Raw genomic sequence first — 17,723 nt, 5'->3', positions numbered from 1 at the left:
ATTAATTAATTAACTAATTAATATTAATGAATTACCAATTAATTATTAATTGAATATATTTACAAACATATATTAATTAATTAATTATTATTAAATTACTTCCCACCCTATTCCCCTATAAACCCACAACCCGCTCTGATACTAAAACGCAAAATGTAAACAAATTTACAAATTTTCAAACATACATTACAAAACATGTTTAACAAACATATAAACAACATAATAAAATACATAACACAAAACAAAATTTCGATATTAGTAAAATTCGATATTAGTAACATACATACCTTAAAAAAACGATATTCTGTCTGTCGATATTTTGGACATCGATATTCTATACTATCGAAATTAAAACATCGATATTATTGTATATCGATATTTTAATTTCGATATTTTGTCTGCATACCATTCCTTCCCATTGCCCCATTGCAGTAGGTAACAGGTAAGAAGGGATGAATTGTTCGGTGTTTTAACTGTGAGAGTGGCTTTGAATAAGACCTCTACCATTTCCATGAAGGTATTGAGAGTGTTGTTGTGACTGCTGGCCTTGGGATTGGTAGTAAGAGGACCAGTGAGGAATTTAACTCTGTCTTGATTAATACCTGTAATCCTTCTATAATGAGTTCTGGAAAAAAGTTTTGTCTCTTCCAATCAACCACTTTTAATGTTTCAGATGCCTTTCTCGGGAGTTCTATTTTGTCATCTATGTGAGGTACAAACTTAACATCCCTTAAAAAAATTGTGGCTCAGGTTTTAAAGCTGTTAGCCTCAGCCACAAGGCTCTTTCAAGTGTTATGTTGGTATACTATGCAGTAATGGCTAGACCTGCTGAGGGTATTGCAGCACTGATTGATTGCTGGGATAATATTCTCTCTTAAATGATTTTGAATAATATCTGCAATAAATCCTAATAGAAAGAGAAGAGGCATACAGCTTAACTGAATGGCAGCTATCTCATTAATGATAAAGATATTTGTGGGGTGTAAAGAAAGATAGGTAGCCCACTTTGATTTAATTGTGTTCTACTGTTGGGAGCATTTCCAATCGGTTTACTTTTTTTATTGAAACTTTTTATATAGGACATCTTTCAGGTCTAGCATTTGATTAGGCCTGCTGTGCAATGGAAACGCATCCATGCATGTAGTCTGTACTCAGGCTATTGCCTGTGTAGACTGCAGATACTGGCACTGCTGCCTGGTTAAGTAACGTGAGTATGATGAAAATAATTGAGACATTTCATGAGATTGACGGGGCTAGAACCATAGAACACAGACTCCATCCAGTCTACAGTGCAGACTGCTGTAAGAGCTGCCTCCTAGAGACAGAAACCTCAGCTTTAAAAGTTACCTGTAGAAGCACACAGTGTCGGACAAATTACTTACCTTTGGTAACCCCTTATCTGGTACAGACATGTGTGATATTCTGTATTCATGGAATTACATGTGCTTCTCTGTTCCATGTCTTCATGGAACTGGAATGTGATGAGGTCAACATGGTTTGAAGAATGCTAGGCATTTGATCTGTTTCTGCTTAGCTGTTGGATGGGATCCTTTGTACTCAGTAAACCTACATGAAGAATTCATCTTTGATTCATCTTTACTTGAAAATATCACACTGGCGTAGTCGGCAGCTACAAAGGATCTCAACTCAGAGGAGATATTTCATAAATCTTTCAAGATATTTATTCTCCAATTCTCAAGGTGAGGATATCTATAATATGACTTTAATTGGCTGTTTGGATTAATAATCTAGTGGGACTTGAGCTTCACCACATAATTCTTTGTATTTTAGCAATACAAAGCTTGATTAATCGATGTGGGCTCTTCCTAGATTGAGATTTGATATTCGTGTTATATTATGAAGATCAACCATCAGTTTGTTTCTTAAAAGAATCCTCAATTGTGACTGGTTAAACAGGACTTTGTAACTGCTTGAGATTTTCTTCGGGAATTAAAGGAACTGTGCCTCTAGTACACGTAATTCTCGGAAAAGCATTTTTTTTTTTTTTTAAAAAGGGGAAGAAATACCTTTCTTTATTTATCTTAATTGCGGTACTACATATAAACTGTGATTTATCGACTTTCATAACCAAAAATTCGAAGGTAAACAAGCGAACTAAGCGAACTGATGATTTGCCAGTTTTCTAAACTGTAAATTTGAAAGTAAACATCCCTTACTTCTTTGTGAGTTTAACAAGCCTTCTCAAGAGAATCATTTCAGTCGCGTTCATCTTGTGTGACGCGAACAGGAGCAGTCGTTCTCCCGGCGCTTGCCAGCAGAAGTTCTTCTTGGAGCAGTCGTTCTCCCGACGCTTGTCAGCAGAAGTTCTTCTTGGAATTCACATCTCATTGATCTGACGCTGCACATGATGTAATGGCGCTCCACACGTCACGGCCGCCATATTTTCCTTTTTCCTTTATTGTTCGCCACTGTTGACAAGGAAAGTTCTTCACCAGCAGCGATTTGCACGCTTGTTATTATTTGGTGCAAATTGTCTTAATTCAATTGAAGGAAGATTGCGTGACTTGGTAAAGTCCTTTTTAGCGATTTATTTATTTAATTCAGTCTCGATATACATATTTAATTCGGACTTAAAGTGGATGCTTGGAAACTACGATATTTCAGCGATCCACACGCTTTGCATTAATTCAGTGATGTACACGCTTTTATGAGAGTGTAGACAATTTCAGCGATCTACACGCTTTCTGCATGTGGAAGTTTTACAGCGATCTACACGCTTTATTCATCTACAAGCTTTCTGCATGTGGATATTTTACAGCGATCCACACGCTTTATTCAATTACACGGTCTGTTAATGTGCATATGCTGCATAAGAAATCATATGTAGTATTTCTGTATTACTTATCTTACTGTGTGGACTGCAGAGACTCATTTTGATAGTGTATAATTACTTCAGACTTTCTTGTTTTTATATTTAAAGAAGCTGTTTACTTTGTTATTCTATAATGCAAAATGTTACGGCTGCACCATTCTTTCTTCAGACACCGGGTGATCCACCAATTAGGTGGAAAAAATGGAAAAAGGTCTTTGAAAGATAGGCTAAGGTTTGTGGAACTTCATTAAGGGCAGAGCGAAAAACATCTCTTCTCTTACATTGTTTGGGCTCCGAAGGCCAAGATGTCTTTGACCATTTGCCAGAATTACCATCTTCGGAGGCCAGCGGTCTAAATGAATATAAGGTTTGTATTTGCATGTTGGATAAGCATTATTTACCGAAAATAAGCACTATACTAGAGGGATATAATTTTGGAAAGCGCACTCAAAGAGATGGAGAGACTGGAGAAAATTATATAACTGACTTAAGGAAACTAGCAAGTATGGTAATTTAAGTGATGAACACATACGTGATCAATTTGTTAGGGTGCAATATGGAAAAAGTGAGGGAGGAATTGTGGCTACGTGATGAACCCAGTTTGGACGAGGTTCTTACTGTGGCAAAGAGAATTGAACATTCCATTAAGTGCGTTGATGTGCTTAAGAAAAATGATGGGAAAAAAGATGAGGTTATTAATGCAGTCAATGAGAAAGATTTTAAATCTAAGCCTGAAGTTTCAGTCAGATTGAAAAAGGAGTATAAGGATATGAAACCGAAAAGTAAAGAGAAGTTTGTCACATTAAAATGCTTCAGATGTGGGAATGCTGGGCATCTAGCTAATGATAACAAATGTCCTGCATACAATCACATATGCTTGAGGTGTAAAAAGAAGGGTAATTTTTCTAAGTTTTGCAAAACAAAGTTGACCCAAAGGGTCAAGAAAGTTGAGGTGTATGAAACCAATTCTGATTCCTCTCAGGAAGACTTTGTGTGTGGTCAAATAGTGGTTCAAGTTCAAGATGGTTCCAAGAAGAAAAGTCCCTTGGATGATATAGTAATTGATGGTGAAACAACTAGAGAACTCTTTGACTCTGGTGCGAAAATTACTATTGTTTCAAATGATTTTTATAGATCAAAACTCTGTGGTAAGATTAAACTCTTTAAGCCAGACATAATTCCCTTGGCATACGGGGGTGAACCTATTAAATTGCATGGTTATTTCTTAGGAATGATTGAATTACAAAAATAGGGTCATAGCTGGGAAAATATATATATCTAAAAAAGGGGATAGTATCATTAGTTGGCTACACCAAGGAGATTTAGGTGTATATCTAGATCCGAATGCAGATCCCTCCTATACAAGGTAGAGAGATTGTTTCACCTGTTAGTTCAAATTGTGTTGGGAATGATTTCGTGCAGTCTCTCATGGATGAATTTCCAAATGTATTCAAACCAAATCTTGGTTGTTTGAAGGGATATAAACACAAGATCAAACTTAAAAGCAATTCCATACCTATATGCTGCAAAGTTAGAAATGTGCCTATATCAGTTAGAGAAGACATGCATAAAGAATTGTTGAAACTCATGGAAAGTGGGATCATTGAAGAAGTTGAGGGCACGGAGTAGTTGGCTCCGGTGGTCGCCGCAGGAAAACCCAATGGCGATCTTCGCTTATGCATTGATTTACGCCAATTGAATAAACATGTAGTTATTGACAAGTACCCACTACCGAATATTAGTGAACTTTTAGTTCTTTTGGATGGTGCTAAGATGTTTAGTACCATAGACTTAACATCTGCGTACCATCAAATTGAATTGGAAGAAAGTGGCAGAGACCTCACTGCATTCATTACCCCTTTCGGCACTTTCAGATTTAAGAGAATACCTTTTGGCCTTGTCTCGGCTTCGTCTGTGTTTCAGAGGGCGATGGAGAGTGTTTTGAAAGATTTACCCGGGGTTTGCATCTACCAAGATGATATTTTGATTTTTGCTAAGGAAAGGGAGGAACATGACAGTAGACTAAAGGCTGCTCTTAATAATTTGAGCAAAAGTAATCTTACTGTAAAGAAGGAAAAGTGCAAATTTAGGTTAGACTTTATCAATTACTTAGGTCATAAAATTGATGCTAGTGGGGTCAAACCCAAAGATGACACATTTCATGTCGTACAGAATATGAGTTCTCCTTCTAAAAAAGAGAAATGAATGAAATATTTAGGGATGGTAGAATACTATGCCACATTTGCGAAGAATTTTGCAGGGATCACTTCAAATATGAGGAGTTTGCTGAGAAAGGGTGTGAATTATAATTGGTCGTCTGAATGTGAATCAGAATTTTGTAAGGTTAAGGAATCTTTGAAAAATGCTCCGTCCTTGAAAAGTTTTGATACGTTCCTTAAATCTATACTCACTACTGATGCTAGTGAAAAGGGATTAGGTGCTGTCCTGCAACAGTATGGTCCGTCAGGTTCGAGAACAATAATGTTTCTGTCTCGAAGCTTGAGAGATCCTGAGTCTAGATATTCAGTAGTCAAGAGAGAGGCTTTAGGTGTATTTTGGGCGATAAAAAAATTGAAAAAATTCTTGTGGGGGTTGGAGTTTGAGGTGAGAACTGATCACAAGCCCTTAGTGGAGATTTTTGAGAAAAAAGGATTAGATTTGATATCTGGTCGTATCACGAAACGGATAATAGGTCTACAAGAATATTCCTTTCAGATTAAATATATCCCAGGGGTTGAGAATAAAATAGCAGATGTACTTTCTCGGCTTGTTACTGATAATGACAATTCGAGTGTTGATGACAGTGAAGCTTCTTTGTTCAATGACAGTGAATTTGAAGAAGAATGGGTCTGTGCTTTAGATCAAGTGTGCATAACTGAAGATAGATGGGTCGGTGAGGTCAAACAGGATGAGATATTGACGGAGGTTTGTGAATTGATGCGTGGTAACTGGACTAGTGCTAAGTCTGGGTCTATATCCACAGGTCCTTTTTGGAGTGTACGGCATGAATTGTCTGTTGATAAAGGTATACTATTTCGTGGCACGAGATTGGTTCCTCCGGTGAGTCTCAGGAAAGAGTTGATAGAATAGGCTCATGTGTCTCATCCTGGTATTACAAAAACTAAAGAAAGATTAAGGTGCTCTTATTGGTGGCCAGGGATGGACAAATGGTTGAAAGAAAAGTTCGCAATTGTGTAACATGTGGTTTATGTGAAAAGACTAAGTCTCCTAGGGTACAGCCCATGGTTGTACGCAGGCGCCCCAGGGGTCCGTGGTGGGACATTGCCTTGGACATATTAGGTCCCATTCACTATAAAGGTACACAAACGTTTTTGTTGGTCATTATAGACATGTTTTCTAGATGGCCAGAAGTTTTTTTCTTGTCTATTATAGGTACACAGTCTATTTTGAAATGTTTGAAAGATGTATTCCATAGAGAAGGAAATCCCGAATCCATTTTGACTGATAATGGGGTACAGTTAATATCTAAAGAAATGGAAGATTATCTAGCTCAAAGTACTATTATTCATAAGACTTGTGCTTTATATCATCCAGAGGGAAATGAAATGATTGAAAGGTTCAATAGAGTGTTGAAAGAGACTATTACTTTGGCAAAATCTACACATCTAGAGTGGAAAGGAGAAGTGTGTAAGTAGGTACATGAATACAGATTTACTCCGCATTCCACAACTGGAAAGTCTCCTTTTCTTTTGTTTCGTGGAAGAAATGCCAATACTAATTTAGAACCTTTCTGGGTCAAAAGGTAGAGATGAAAGTGTTAATTGTGAGGATTTGAATGCTAGAGAAGAACATAGAGCTCAATAAAAGAAAAAATATTTTGATTTTAAAATATCTGTAAAGAAAACGTTTGTTAAGGTGGGAGATTGGGTTGCAATTAAACGACCTGGTTTGTTTTCAGTTGGCAGTTCTAAATTTCTTAAACCAATGTTAGTGACAAACGTTTTCAATAATGCTGTTAAGACACAGGACCATCGTATATGGAATCTCAACAGAGTGGTGGTTGCTCTGATTCTTGCTCTGATAACACGATCGAAAATAATTCTCATCATCGCTCTAAGAGGTTAATCAGGCGTCCATCATACCTGAAGGATTATTCTTAAAAAGAAAAAAAAAAAAATATATATATATATATATATATATATATATATATATATATATATGTATATATTACTTGGTTTTTATGTATTTTTATAGGAGGGAGATGTGTGATATTCTGTATTCATGGAATTACATGTGCTTCTCTGTTCCATGTCTCCATGGAACTGGAATGTGATGAGGTCAACATGGTTTGAAGAATGCTAGGCATTTGATCTGTTTCTGCTTAGCTGTTGCATGGGATCCTTTGTACTCAATAAACCTACATGAAGAATTCATCTTTGATTCATCTGAAAATATCACAACATGCTCTAGCCGCAGATTCTTTACCTTTGAACTTCCAGGCGTCATGCTGGATCCGGAAGATTTTTGATAGAACTAACCCTGCGTGCTGGTAGGTGGCGTCGGTCGACTCAGCGTTATGTTGTCGCCGTCGTGTTCATCGTCGTCTTGACATCCACGTCATCTATATAACCGTCCCTCAGGCGCGCTGACGTCAGTACTTTTCACAAGTTTCCATGCCAGAAGTGCAGAGCTATGAAGTGACTGACCGTGGTGAATTTAAAAAGACAACTAGGACCCTGAAGGGGAAAAGCCCCAAAACTAAAAAACAAATCCGCAGTGCAGGAGGATGGGTGTGCTGGTAAGGAATCTGTGACTAGATCATGTGGTACCAGATAAGGCGTTACCAAAGGTAAGTAACTTGTCCATCTGACAGAGACATCTAGCAGCAGATTCCTTATCTTTGAACAGATACCCAAGCAATACCTTCCCGGGAGCTGGAACTGCGGAAAGCTTTAAACCAGGAAATCCTTCAGAACAGAGTGGCCAAACAGGCCCCCCTGTGAACCTGAGAATCCAGGCAATAGTGTCTGGTGAACGTGTGCAAAGATGCCCACTTGACAAATTTCAGCAATTGGAACACCACGCTGGAAAGCCATGGTGGCTGCCTTCGCCCTGGTAGAATGCGCCCTAAGGTCTTCAGAAGGCTGCTTCTTTGCTAAGGCGTTACATAGTTCCATACAGAGGATGACCCAGAGTGATATGGTCCTGTTTTGGACAACACGCCCCTTCTTTGCTCCCATGTACCTTATTAAGAGTTGGTCATCCACCCAGAACTTTTTGCGTGATCGAGGTAGAACGATAACGCTCTTTTTGGGTCCAGACGGTGGAGACCCTCCTCTTCCTTGGAAGGTTGCAGAGGCGCATTGAAAGTGGGCAGAGTAACAAACTGTCCCAGCTGGAAGCGTGTTACCACCATAGGCAGAAAATTTGCCCTAGTCTGGAGTACCACTTATCTGGAGAGACGGTCAGGTAAGGAGGTTGTGAAGACAGTGCCTGCAGTTCGCTCACCCTCCTGGCAGAGGTGATTGCCAGCAAAAAGGCTGTTTTGATAGTGAGGAGCAGTAGAGGGCAGTTGTGCAGTGGATTAAAAGGTGCACACATCAAGAAGTAAGAACCAAATGAACAAGTCACTTACATTTGGTAACTATATATCTTTAAAAAACATAGGTTAGTTATAGATTCCTTAGCTTAGAACTGAGCTTTCCAAACTAAGTGTCGCGACTTAGTAGTGTGTCGCCTGCCATGTGTCGGTGAGTCACGCGACGACGCAGTCTACACATCATGCAGGACGGTACTGCGCATGTCAGTGACGCAGTACCCGTTCCTGCCGAAGGCAGAAAAGAGGAGCATTGCTCTTCCGTTCTCCCGTGGGCCCGTCGGTGAGTAGTATACTGTGGCATGAATGTCAGGGGATGGGCATGGAGCCGCTAGCTTCTGCCCTCCAGTGGGCCATTACGGGCAGTGCCCAGAACCCAATCCGACTAGCATCAGTGTCTCATTGGTTCTCAGTGCTACAGCGAAGCTACCAATGATTACACAACCCAGAACAAGCGACTTAGTGAACTCTCAGGAATAGTGGGAATCAAGAACACTTTTTCGTTTTAACCCTTATACAAGCCACAATATGAGTAATCAATGACACAATATCGTTTAAAATGTTTATTTTAACTACGTGCTCTAAGATGCAGTACTTTCGCCAATACTAGTAAAAAGATGCATAAAAATAATACAATCAGCATTGTTACAATTCCATAAAAAACAAAAGGAGAATTACGCTTATAATGATAGTGGAACCAGGACTATAGCGCCGTTTACCACCCTCCCCATGCTAGGATATAGCTTTTATAATAATAGAAGATCTCTAGGTTTAAAAGGGGATCCCATACCTCCAAGATCAGATGAAGTGAATCACATCCCAGGACAAGCACAGCTCTCTGTAGATGGAAAGGTTTTCTCCAAGTGCTGCCTTCATGCATGCAATGCAATATTAAAAGCACCGGAGTTCCAGTTATTTGCAGCTGCGTTCGTGTTATGTCTAAGTGCGTGGGACTGATCAACATGAATTAACAGCATACATTGTTCGTGTGCAAAAGCGGCAAAATGGTGTCTAAGCATATAGTTCACATATGCTAACATAGTAATGTCTGCTGGCAATATTGTATCCTCAATACAGCACACTATACCTTACTTTGGTATAGTATATACAGAACCAGCTTCCTACAACCCTTACATGTCTTCAGCTAAACCATTATAATTCCTAGGTAGGTTTATTACAGCTTTCTGCAGCCTAACACTTAGAAATGCTTCTGCTGATATAACAAACATTTTAAAAAGTATTTACTCCTGAATCAACTCAAACTACACCCTGCATTCAAATCCATCGAAAATGTGGTCAATGAAATTGTTTTCACATTCAGATAAAAACCTGTTGAAGCTGTAGCGAGATGCTCTAAGGAAAAAATGTGCTTTATCACTATGAAACATTCTACCCTAAAAGCTTCCGAAACTGTCGATGTCTAAAGGTATACACAGTTACCTGAAAGAAGTGCCTTCCAGTACATATTCTTGTGAGAGAGCTCGGCGAGTTAGCCAGTCTTTGGGTTCAGGACTTCTTCTATCTCGCTCCATTAAAATTTGAAAGATTCTGCTCTTCAGAACATCAATGAACTTCTCAGAAACTAAACCAGAGAAAAAAATGAAGAGTTGCTTACTATATCAACATCATACTAATTATCATTGAAATCTTAAATGTGAAACATCTTCCCCCTTGTGTTGGATCAAAAGCACGAATAAAAAGTGCAAAACTCCATTGACAAAAAATATTTTTTCTGCATTATCTGAATATTTTAAAAGCAACATTAACTGAATTATTTTCTTTTTCTTTCTTTGAAAGTCAGAACATCAGAATTAATAAGTATGCTGCTAATAAAAAGAGAACTGCAGGGAATGTTGTAACATAATTAAAAAAACATTTTTTTAAATAATTGATGTTGTCTGAGTTACACCAGCAAAATGGCAGCTAGTATTGCAAGTAAGCTATCCATCCGGACGTTCAGTGTTGGCTAATAGTTAAATAAATAGCATATACACCACAAATATGCCGAAACCACTGGTGACTTGGTCCTGGAGTTGAAAACAAATCATAGTACCTGGGAAAGGTCTTGGGGGATTTTGGGGTAGCCGCCTTACATAACCCTTTAACAGACTTGGGTTCCAGCAGAACTATAGTGGCCGCTTTACCCTTTATGGAATGTACTTTCAGCTTGTTCTGGAGGTGCTGTAAGCATTCTTATAACACAATGTGAAAGGAGTTACTGTCTGAATTTGAATTATATATTTTTATGGTTAAATATAGCTCTTGAGATTTTCTCTTTTACATTCCAGCTGCTCAAAATGTGCAAATTATGAAGAATAACTTGCAGTTGTTGGTACTGAAGGACATATTTCAGTTTTTTTTAATTTGTTTTTATTTCGGGACGTATATAATCGCACATACAGTACAACAATCCCTAGAAGGGACACATGGTGCATAGCGAATGACATAGCAAATCGAATGGGCAAAAAACCTGCAGTAGAATGCATGCAATAAACGCAATAAATCTGCACACCCTTGATCAGGCTATAACGAGATCCAAAATCGAGTGAAAGCATAACTGTTAAGAACTAGGCAGCGACTGACAGGACAGTGCAGTGAAATATATTTACAGATTACATTGATGACATAATCCAACCACTATGTCCATCCCCGTCCTAGCCCCAGGATGGAGCTACAATGTGTACGGTAACAGGTGGACAGGGTCATGTGCTAAGGATCCGCTCACAGAGAGGGACTGCATGATGACCGGGGCGGGAGACGGTATCGTTGCTGCTAGAGAATTATTACAGTAAGCCGTGCTCTACCTCCGAGGCCAGATGGTCATCTCCACCCCAACATATTTCAAATGTCATCGTACATTTTTCGGGGGTAAATTCATGATCATGATAATCCCAGACCCTGAAACCATCAATACAACAGTATCGATACTTCTAGGCGCAGGGCAGCTTATGCTGGAGGTTCCACTGCCCTTGAAATAGGGGCCTATGTCTGAAGATGTCTTTCTGCAGGAAAAGTGGGGGTAGGAAATAAAGGAGGTAAGAATATGGCGTGATATAATGCAAATCTGACACAACTGTATGAAAACTAGAGTATACATTTAATGAAAATTAATAAAAATCATTATAATATCCATCCTAGGAACAATCATTTAAAAGCAATGAAATGGTGAGTACACCTGTATTCCAACATAGCTGTGGGCCCGATTCACAGAATGAACTTAAGACTCAATCCTAAACTTACTACTATTTTGGTATTCACCGAATGAACTTACTACTTTTGGTAATCACAGAAGTTAGGATTTTGTCTTAAGTTTGTCTTAAGACAAACTTAAAACAGACTTAAGACAGACTTAAGACAAAATCTTAACTTAAGTCTGTCTTAAGTTTGTCTTACGTTTGTCTTAAGACAAACTTTAAAACAAAATCCTAACTTCTATGAATACCAATAGTAGTAAGTTCATTTTCTGAATACCAAAAGTAGTAAGTGCATTCTGTGAATGCCAAAAGTAGTAAGTGCATTCTGTGAATACCAAAATAGTAGTAAGTTTAGGATTGAGTCTTAAATTCATTCTGTGAATCGGGCCCTGTGTTTTTAAGGCTACCTTTGCTTGTAAAGAATAGTCTGAGGTTTCTGAACATAGAGCTTTGATCTTTCAAACCCCATAAAGTTTAGGGAATAAGATTTTAGGCCAGGGCGTGGCTACGGCACGTTACGGAATGGCTGCCTGGTGATGGAGCTCCGTAGGTCAGGCTCAAATGTCCGGTAAATACCAACGATTAAGAGCGCCTGCACCGGTGAAAACCTTAAATACTGACTGGTGAACGCATCGGGCACAATCGGTGGTATTCTTGTCTCCTTTGGTCAGCGGGAACCTGACAATCCGAGCGGTGACGCAGAGGCTATGCCCGCGAGGAAATGGCGGCAGGGCTGTGTGCGGAGCCGGAGTGTTGAGCCTTGAAGAGATGAGTGGATGGAGTGGCGGGTCATTGTAGCTTGGAGTGCGGCTCCTGTAAAGATCGGTCCGGACCGTGACTGCCTCGGCTTCCCTGGACTGTAATCCTGTCAACGGATCCGGAGAACGTCGGGAGCTGAGGCGCCGAACGCCGAGGGAGCACACTGGAGGACTAGTGTCCGCGGTGCGGCAGAGTGGCTGTGCCTTGGGGCATGCAGTGAGACCACGCTACTGGCTGGTGTGGTGCCCACCTCGGAGGCCTGCGGTGGTGCGGTGAGTGAGGCGGGGGCCGCGTGCTGTGTCGGGTCTGGGAGGGCCCGCGTGGCTGGGCCTGGGCGTCCTTGGACAATTGCTCTTGTGGGGCCCGGGCATGCTGGAGCGGGCTGGCTGGGCCTGGCGGGGTACTGGGGCTGTATCTACTCTCCCGCCAGAGGGGCACACAGCCTAATCTCTTTGCTACGGGAGTGGTGGTGCTGGGGGGTGGACCTTCGGGGACGTCTGGTCTGCTTTGGCAGACCGGAGTTGCCCCTTCTGGTGCCTCCGCCCTGGGCTAGGGGCTGGTGCTGGGCCCTGCATGATGGGTCTCTGGGGGCTGCTGGGCCTATTCTCTGGACTGACACTTTGGCGGTTGAATGTACCTGTGGCGCAGGTGTTGTGGCAAGCTGCTAGCCCGTATTGGACAACGTTCTGTGCTGTGGGCAGAGGAGAGCTATGATCTGAAGTGGGAGCGACTCGTTGTTGCCCTGTGGCACTACTACTGGGCTGCATTGGACTTGAGGCGGGCTGAAAGTGTGGGCTTGCCTCTCAACTGTGTGGTCGGCGCCGTGAGAGCTGGCACATGGATCGGCGGCGCATAGCTCACCAGCGTATTGTCCAGTCGTTGGGGCTGTGTGCTTGGGGGTCTGGTTGCATCACCTGGGGTGCGCAGGAGCACAATCTGCCTGAAGACAGCCCATACACTGAGCACGATCCTGGGACTGAGAGCTGGGCTCCACGCTCCTGCGGACTGGGCGAGGAGGTAACAGCGTACGATTGGTGTTTGTGCGGGTACTGGAAAGCTCTGTCACTATAGGAAAACCCGACCTCAAACAGCCAAAACTTCCATTCGAAAGCAAGCTCAATTCACACGCAACGGAAACCATGACAGAGCTTGTTGCGACACAGGGTACATCGGAAACCGCTGAGAGTCCGGAGGACGACACGAGAACTGTACTACTGGAGTTGCGCTCAGGATTCAAAACTATAGACAGTAAGATTGACGCACTCACTTCTAGTTTAGATGTGGTAAAAAAGAAGGTGGATGCACATGAAACCAGGTTCGATGTTCTGGAGAACAGATTATTGGACACGCAAGATTCTCAGGCTGAATCGCGGACTCAGATACTGCATATGGAGAAAGTGCTTGAAGTTATAAAGGCAAAAAACGAAGATTTAGAAGCTCGTTCCCACCGGAACAGCCTTCGTATAATTGGCCTGCCAGAATGGAGAGCAATATCAAAAATGGAGCCTTTCATTGACAATCTGTTGCGCGAACTGTTTGCCCCTGTGGTGTCTGCGGTCATGATAGTGGAGAGGGTGCACCGGTCTCTCGGTCCCGATCATTGCACACCTTCTAAATTATGTGGACAGAGATGCTAACTACGTGAGGCCAGAACCAAGAGTCCTATCAATCACAAGGGAAATAATCTGTCCTTTTTTCCTGACTACACTCTGGCTGTACAGGCGGCCCGTAGAGAATTTGTGCCGGAGAAAAAGATTCTGCAGTCTGCCTCTGTCCCACATGCCATACTATATCCGGCTAAATTGAGAATAACGCATGACGGGCAATTACACTTCTTTACAGACTCTAAGTCAGCCTTGAAATTTACGAAACACATCTGTCCCAATAGGTAAACAGACATAATATCGATTCCAAAATATCGTTTGGACAAAATATCGAGTAAAAAATATAGACTAGCCAAAATATCGACCAGACATAATATAGACCACAAAAATATCGAGTAATATCGATAATAATAGCCAAAATATCGAATCAAAAATATAGACTAGACATAATATCGACTAGATAGAAAATAAGGTAAGTTTTTAATATTTTTTAATAATTGTGTAATATAAATCTGTAGCGGGTTGTGGGTTTATAGGGGAATAGGGTGGGAAGTAATTTAATTATAATTAATTAAATATGTACAATAATAATTATTGTTAATTAATTATTAATTTGTAAATAATTGTAAAATAATTGGTCATTAATTTTAAATGATTAATTGATAAAAAAAAGTTTTTTAGTACATTGTTTTATATAGCGGGTTGTGGGTTTATAGGGGAATAGGGTGGGAGGCAATTTAATTATAATTAATTAATTATGTAAATTAATTATAATTGTTAAATAATTATTAATTGCTAATTAAATAAAATATAATTGGTAATTAATTATAATTGATTAATTGATAAAAAATTATTTTTTAGTAAATAATTTTCTGTAGTGGGTTGTGGGTTGTGGGTTTATAGGGGAATAGGGTGGGAAGTAATTTAATAATAATTAATTAAATATGTAAATTAATTATAACTGTTAATTAATTATTAATTGTTAATTAAATAAAATATAATTGGTAATACAATATAATTGGTATTGGTAATTAATTTTAATTGCTATTTATATTTATATTAATTATATATATATATATGAAGTATTTACTTTCCCTACTGTTGCACCCATTGGAGTGGGAATAGTAAATTTTAATCCCTACGCTATCCAACGCTTTCCCTACTGTTGCACCCACTGGAGTGGGAGTAGTAATTTTTAACCTTACGCTATCCAACGCTTTACCTACTGTTGCACCCACTGGAGTGGGAATAGTAATTTTTACCCCTACGCTATCCAACGCTTTCCCTACTGTTGCACTCTCTGGAGTGGAAATAGTAATTTTTACCCCTACGCTAGCCAACGCTTTTTCTACTGTTGCACTCACTGGAGTGGGAATAGTAATCTTTACCTCTACGCTATCCAACGTTTTCCCTACTGTTGCACTCTTTGGAGTGGGAATAGTAATTTTAACCCCTACGCTATCCAACGCTTTCCCTATTGCTGCACCCACAGGAGGGGGAATAGTAATTTTTACCCCTACACTATCCAACATTTTCCCTACCGTTGCATCCACTGGAGTGGGAATAGTCATTTTTACCCCTACGCTATCCAGCGCTTTCCCTACTGTTGCACCCACTGGAGTGGGAATAGTAATTTTTACCCCTACGCTATCCAGTGCTTTCCCTACTGCTGCACTCTTTGGAGTGGGAATAGTAATTTTAACCCCTACGCTATCCAGCGCTTTCCCTACTGTTGCACACACTGGAGTGGGAATAGTAATTTTTACCCCTACGCTATCCAGCGCTTTCCCTACTGTTCCACCCACTGGAGTGGGAATAGTAATTTTTACCCCTACGCTATCCAACGCTTTCCCTACTATTGCACCCACTGGAGTGGGAATAGTCATTTTTACCCCTACGCTATCCAACGCTTTCCCTACTCTTGCACCCACTGGAGGGGGAATAGTAATTTTTACCCCTACGCTGTCCAATGCTTTCCCTACTGTTGCACCCACTGGAGTGGGAATAGTAATTTTTACCCCTACACTATCCAACGCTTTCCCTACTCTTGCACCCACTGGAGTGGGAATAGTAATTTTTACCCCTACGCTGTCCAACGCTTTCCCTACTGATGCACCCACTGAGTGGGAATAGTAATTTTTACACCTACGCTATCCAGCGCTTTCCCTACTGTTCCACCCACTGGAGTGGGAATAGTAATTTTTACCCCTACGCTATCCAACGCTTTCCCTACTATTGCACCCACTGGAGTGGGAATAGTCATTTTTACCCCTACGCTATCCAACGCTTTCCCTACTCTTGCACCCACTGGAGGGGGAATAGTAATTTTTACCCCTACACTGTCCAATGCTTTCCCTACTGTTGCACCCACTGGAGTGGGAATAGTAATTTTTACCCCTACACTATCCAACGTTTCCCTACTCTTGCACCCACTGGAGTGGGAATGGTAATTTTTACCCCCTACGCTGTCCAACGCTTTCCCTACTGATGCACCCACTGGAGTGGGAATAGTAATTTTTACCCCTACGCTATCCAACGCTTTCCCTACTCTTGCACCCACTGGAGTGGGAATAGTAATTTTTACCCCTACGCTATCCAACGATCTCCCTAATGTAGCACCCACTGGAGTGGTTACATTAAATGTAAACCTTTTGCTATGCTACGGTAAATTTATTATATATGTTTTATTAATTAATATGTATTTATATATATATGTATGAATTTTTTTATATATATTTTTTAAAGTTACATTAATTATTTAGTAATGTTACATGTATTTAATATATAAATATTCGATATTTTTGTACTTACCTTTGTAAAGATAGGAACTCGATATTATGTCCCTCGATATTTTTTCCTCTATATTTTAGGTACTCGATATTTTGGTAGTCGATATAATTTCAGTGATCCGTCCCAATAGACCTCGCCAGGGTGGCTCAAAAAGCTAGACAGTACTGCCGGATCATGAGGATGCGGACCACTAATTGAAGTTATTATTAATGTATGGATCTGGTAGTCAATATGGCTGTCTCTTGAGATATGTTGCGTACAGGTTCAGTTAAGATGCCGAAATAGTACTAACGCGTTAATGTATATCCTTATAATATTGTTGAGTGCCGGGGGTCCCCGATGTAGTTCCTGTCCATGTGCAATTGTGTGACCTACTACTGCAGCCTGGCCACATCCCTGCAAGGTGGGTGTTTCCCGCCATTCCTTCCCCCCAGCGGGTGATCCCCTATTGAATAGTCCTTCTCCTGGAGGATTGGGTAAATGGTAGGGAGGGAGAGTCAGTCTCGACCTAATTGGGAGGTTGGAGTGAGAGGGGGGAGGACGTGTAGGGGGATTGGGTTTGTGTTGATTTATGCTTTGATTAATGTGTTATTGATGTCTACATTGGGAGATTGTGGTCACTATAGGCCCGGATTATGTACTCTTGCTGACTATCTGAGTGCTCAGGCACAGTATGCGTATTATTGGGTTAGACCGCATGCATTCACCCCTCATGTTGCAGTGGAAGAAGGGGATACCTCCCCTGTCCCTCTACACAGTATGTTCACTCACATGAAACGCAGAGTCCCGAAAACGGACATCAACACGATAGATACCACGGTAGCTGCGTGGCAGGCGATAGGAAGAATGGCCCACAAACTACCCATATATGCCCCGGCCATGCACCTAGATCACCATGTTGCACTATCAGTGACTCACGAGGCAGGATTGATGCGTCTCTTAAAAAAGGCAAGATTGCAGTTGATGCAAGATCTGTACCCAGAGGG

At 40.7% G+C, this 17,723-nt stretch overlaps 1 protein-coding gene across 1 annotated transcript in view; it reads right to left on the bottom strand.

The window, feature by feature from the left end:
- Positions 1-17,723, bottom strand: part of LOC144783414 (E3 ubiquitin-protein ligase rnf213-alpha-like) — a 2,376,820-nt gene that overhangs the window by 1,920,795 nt on the left and 438,302 nt on the right. Inside the window, exon 9 of the mRNA XM_078662402.1 lies at positions 9,831-9,972. Coding sequence (XP_078518528.1) covers positions 9,831-9,972 — 142 coding nt within the window. The remainder of the gene's footprint in view (positions 1-9,830; positions 9,973-17,723) is intronic.

The sequence above is a fragment of the Lissotriton helveticus genome, chromosome 9 (genome assembly GCF_964261635.1).
Source record: "Lissotriton helveticus chromosome 9, aLisHel1.1, whole genome shotgun sequence".
NCBI lineage: Eukaryota > Metazoa > Chordata > Amphibia > Caudata > Salamandridae > Lissotriton > Lissotriton helveticus.
Note: the sequence above shows the minus strand (reverse complement) of the source record. Positions and strands in the feature narration are given on the sequence as shown.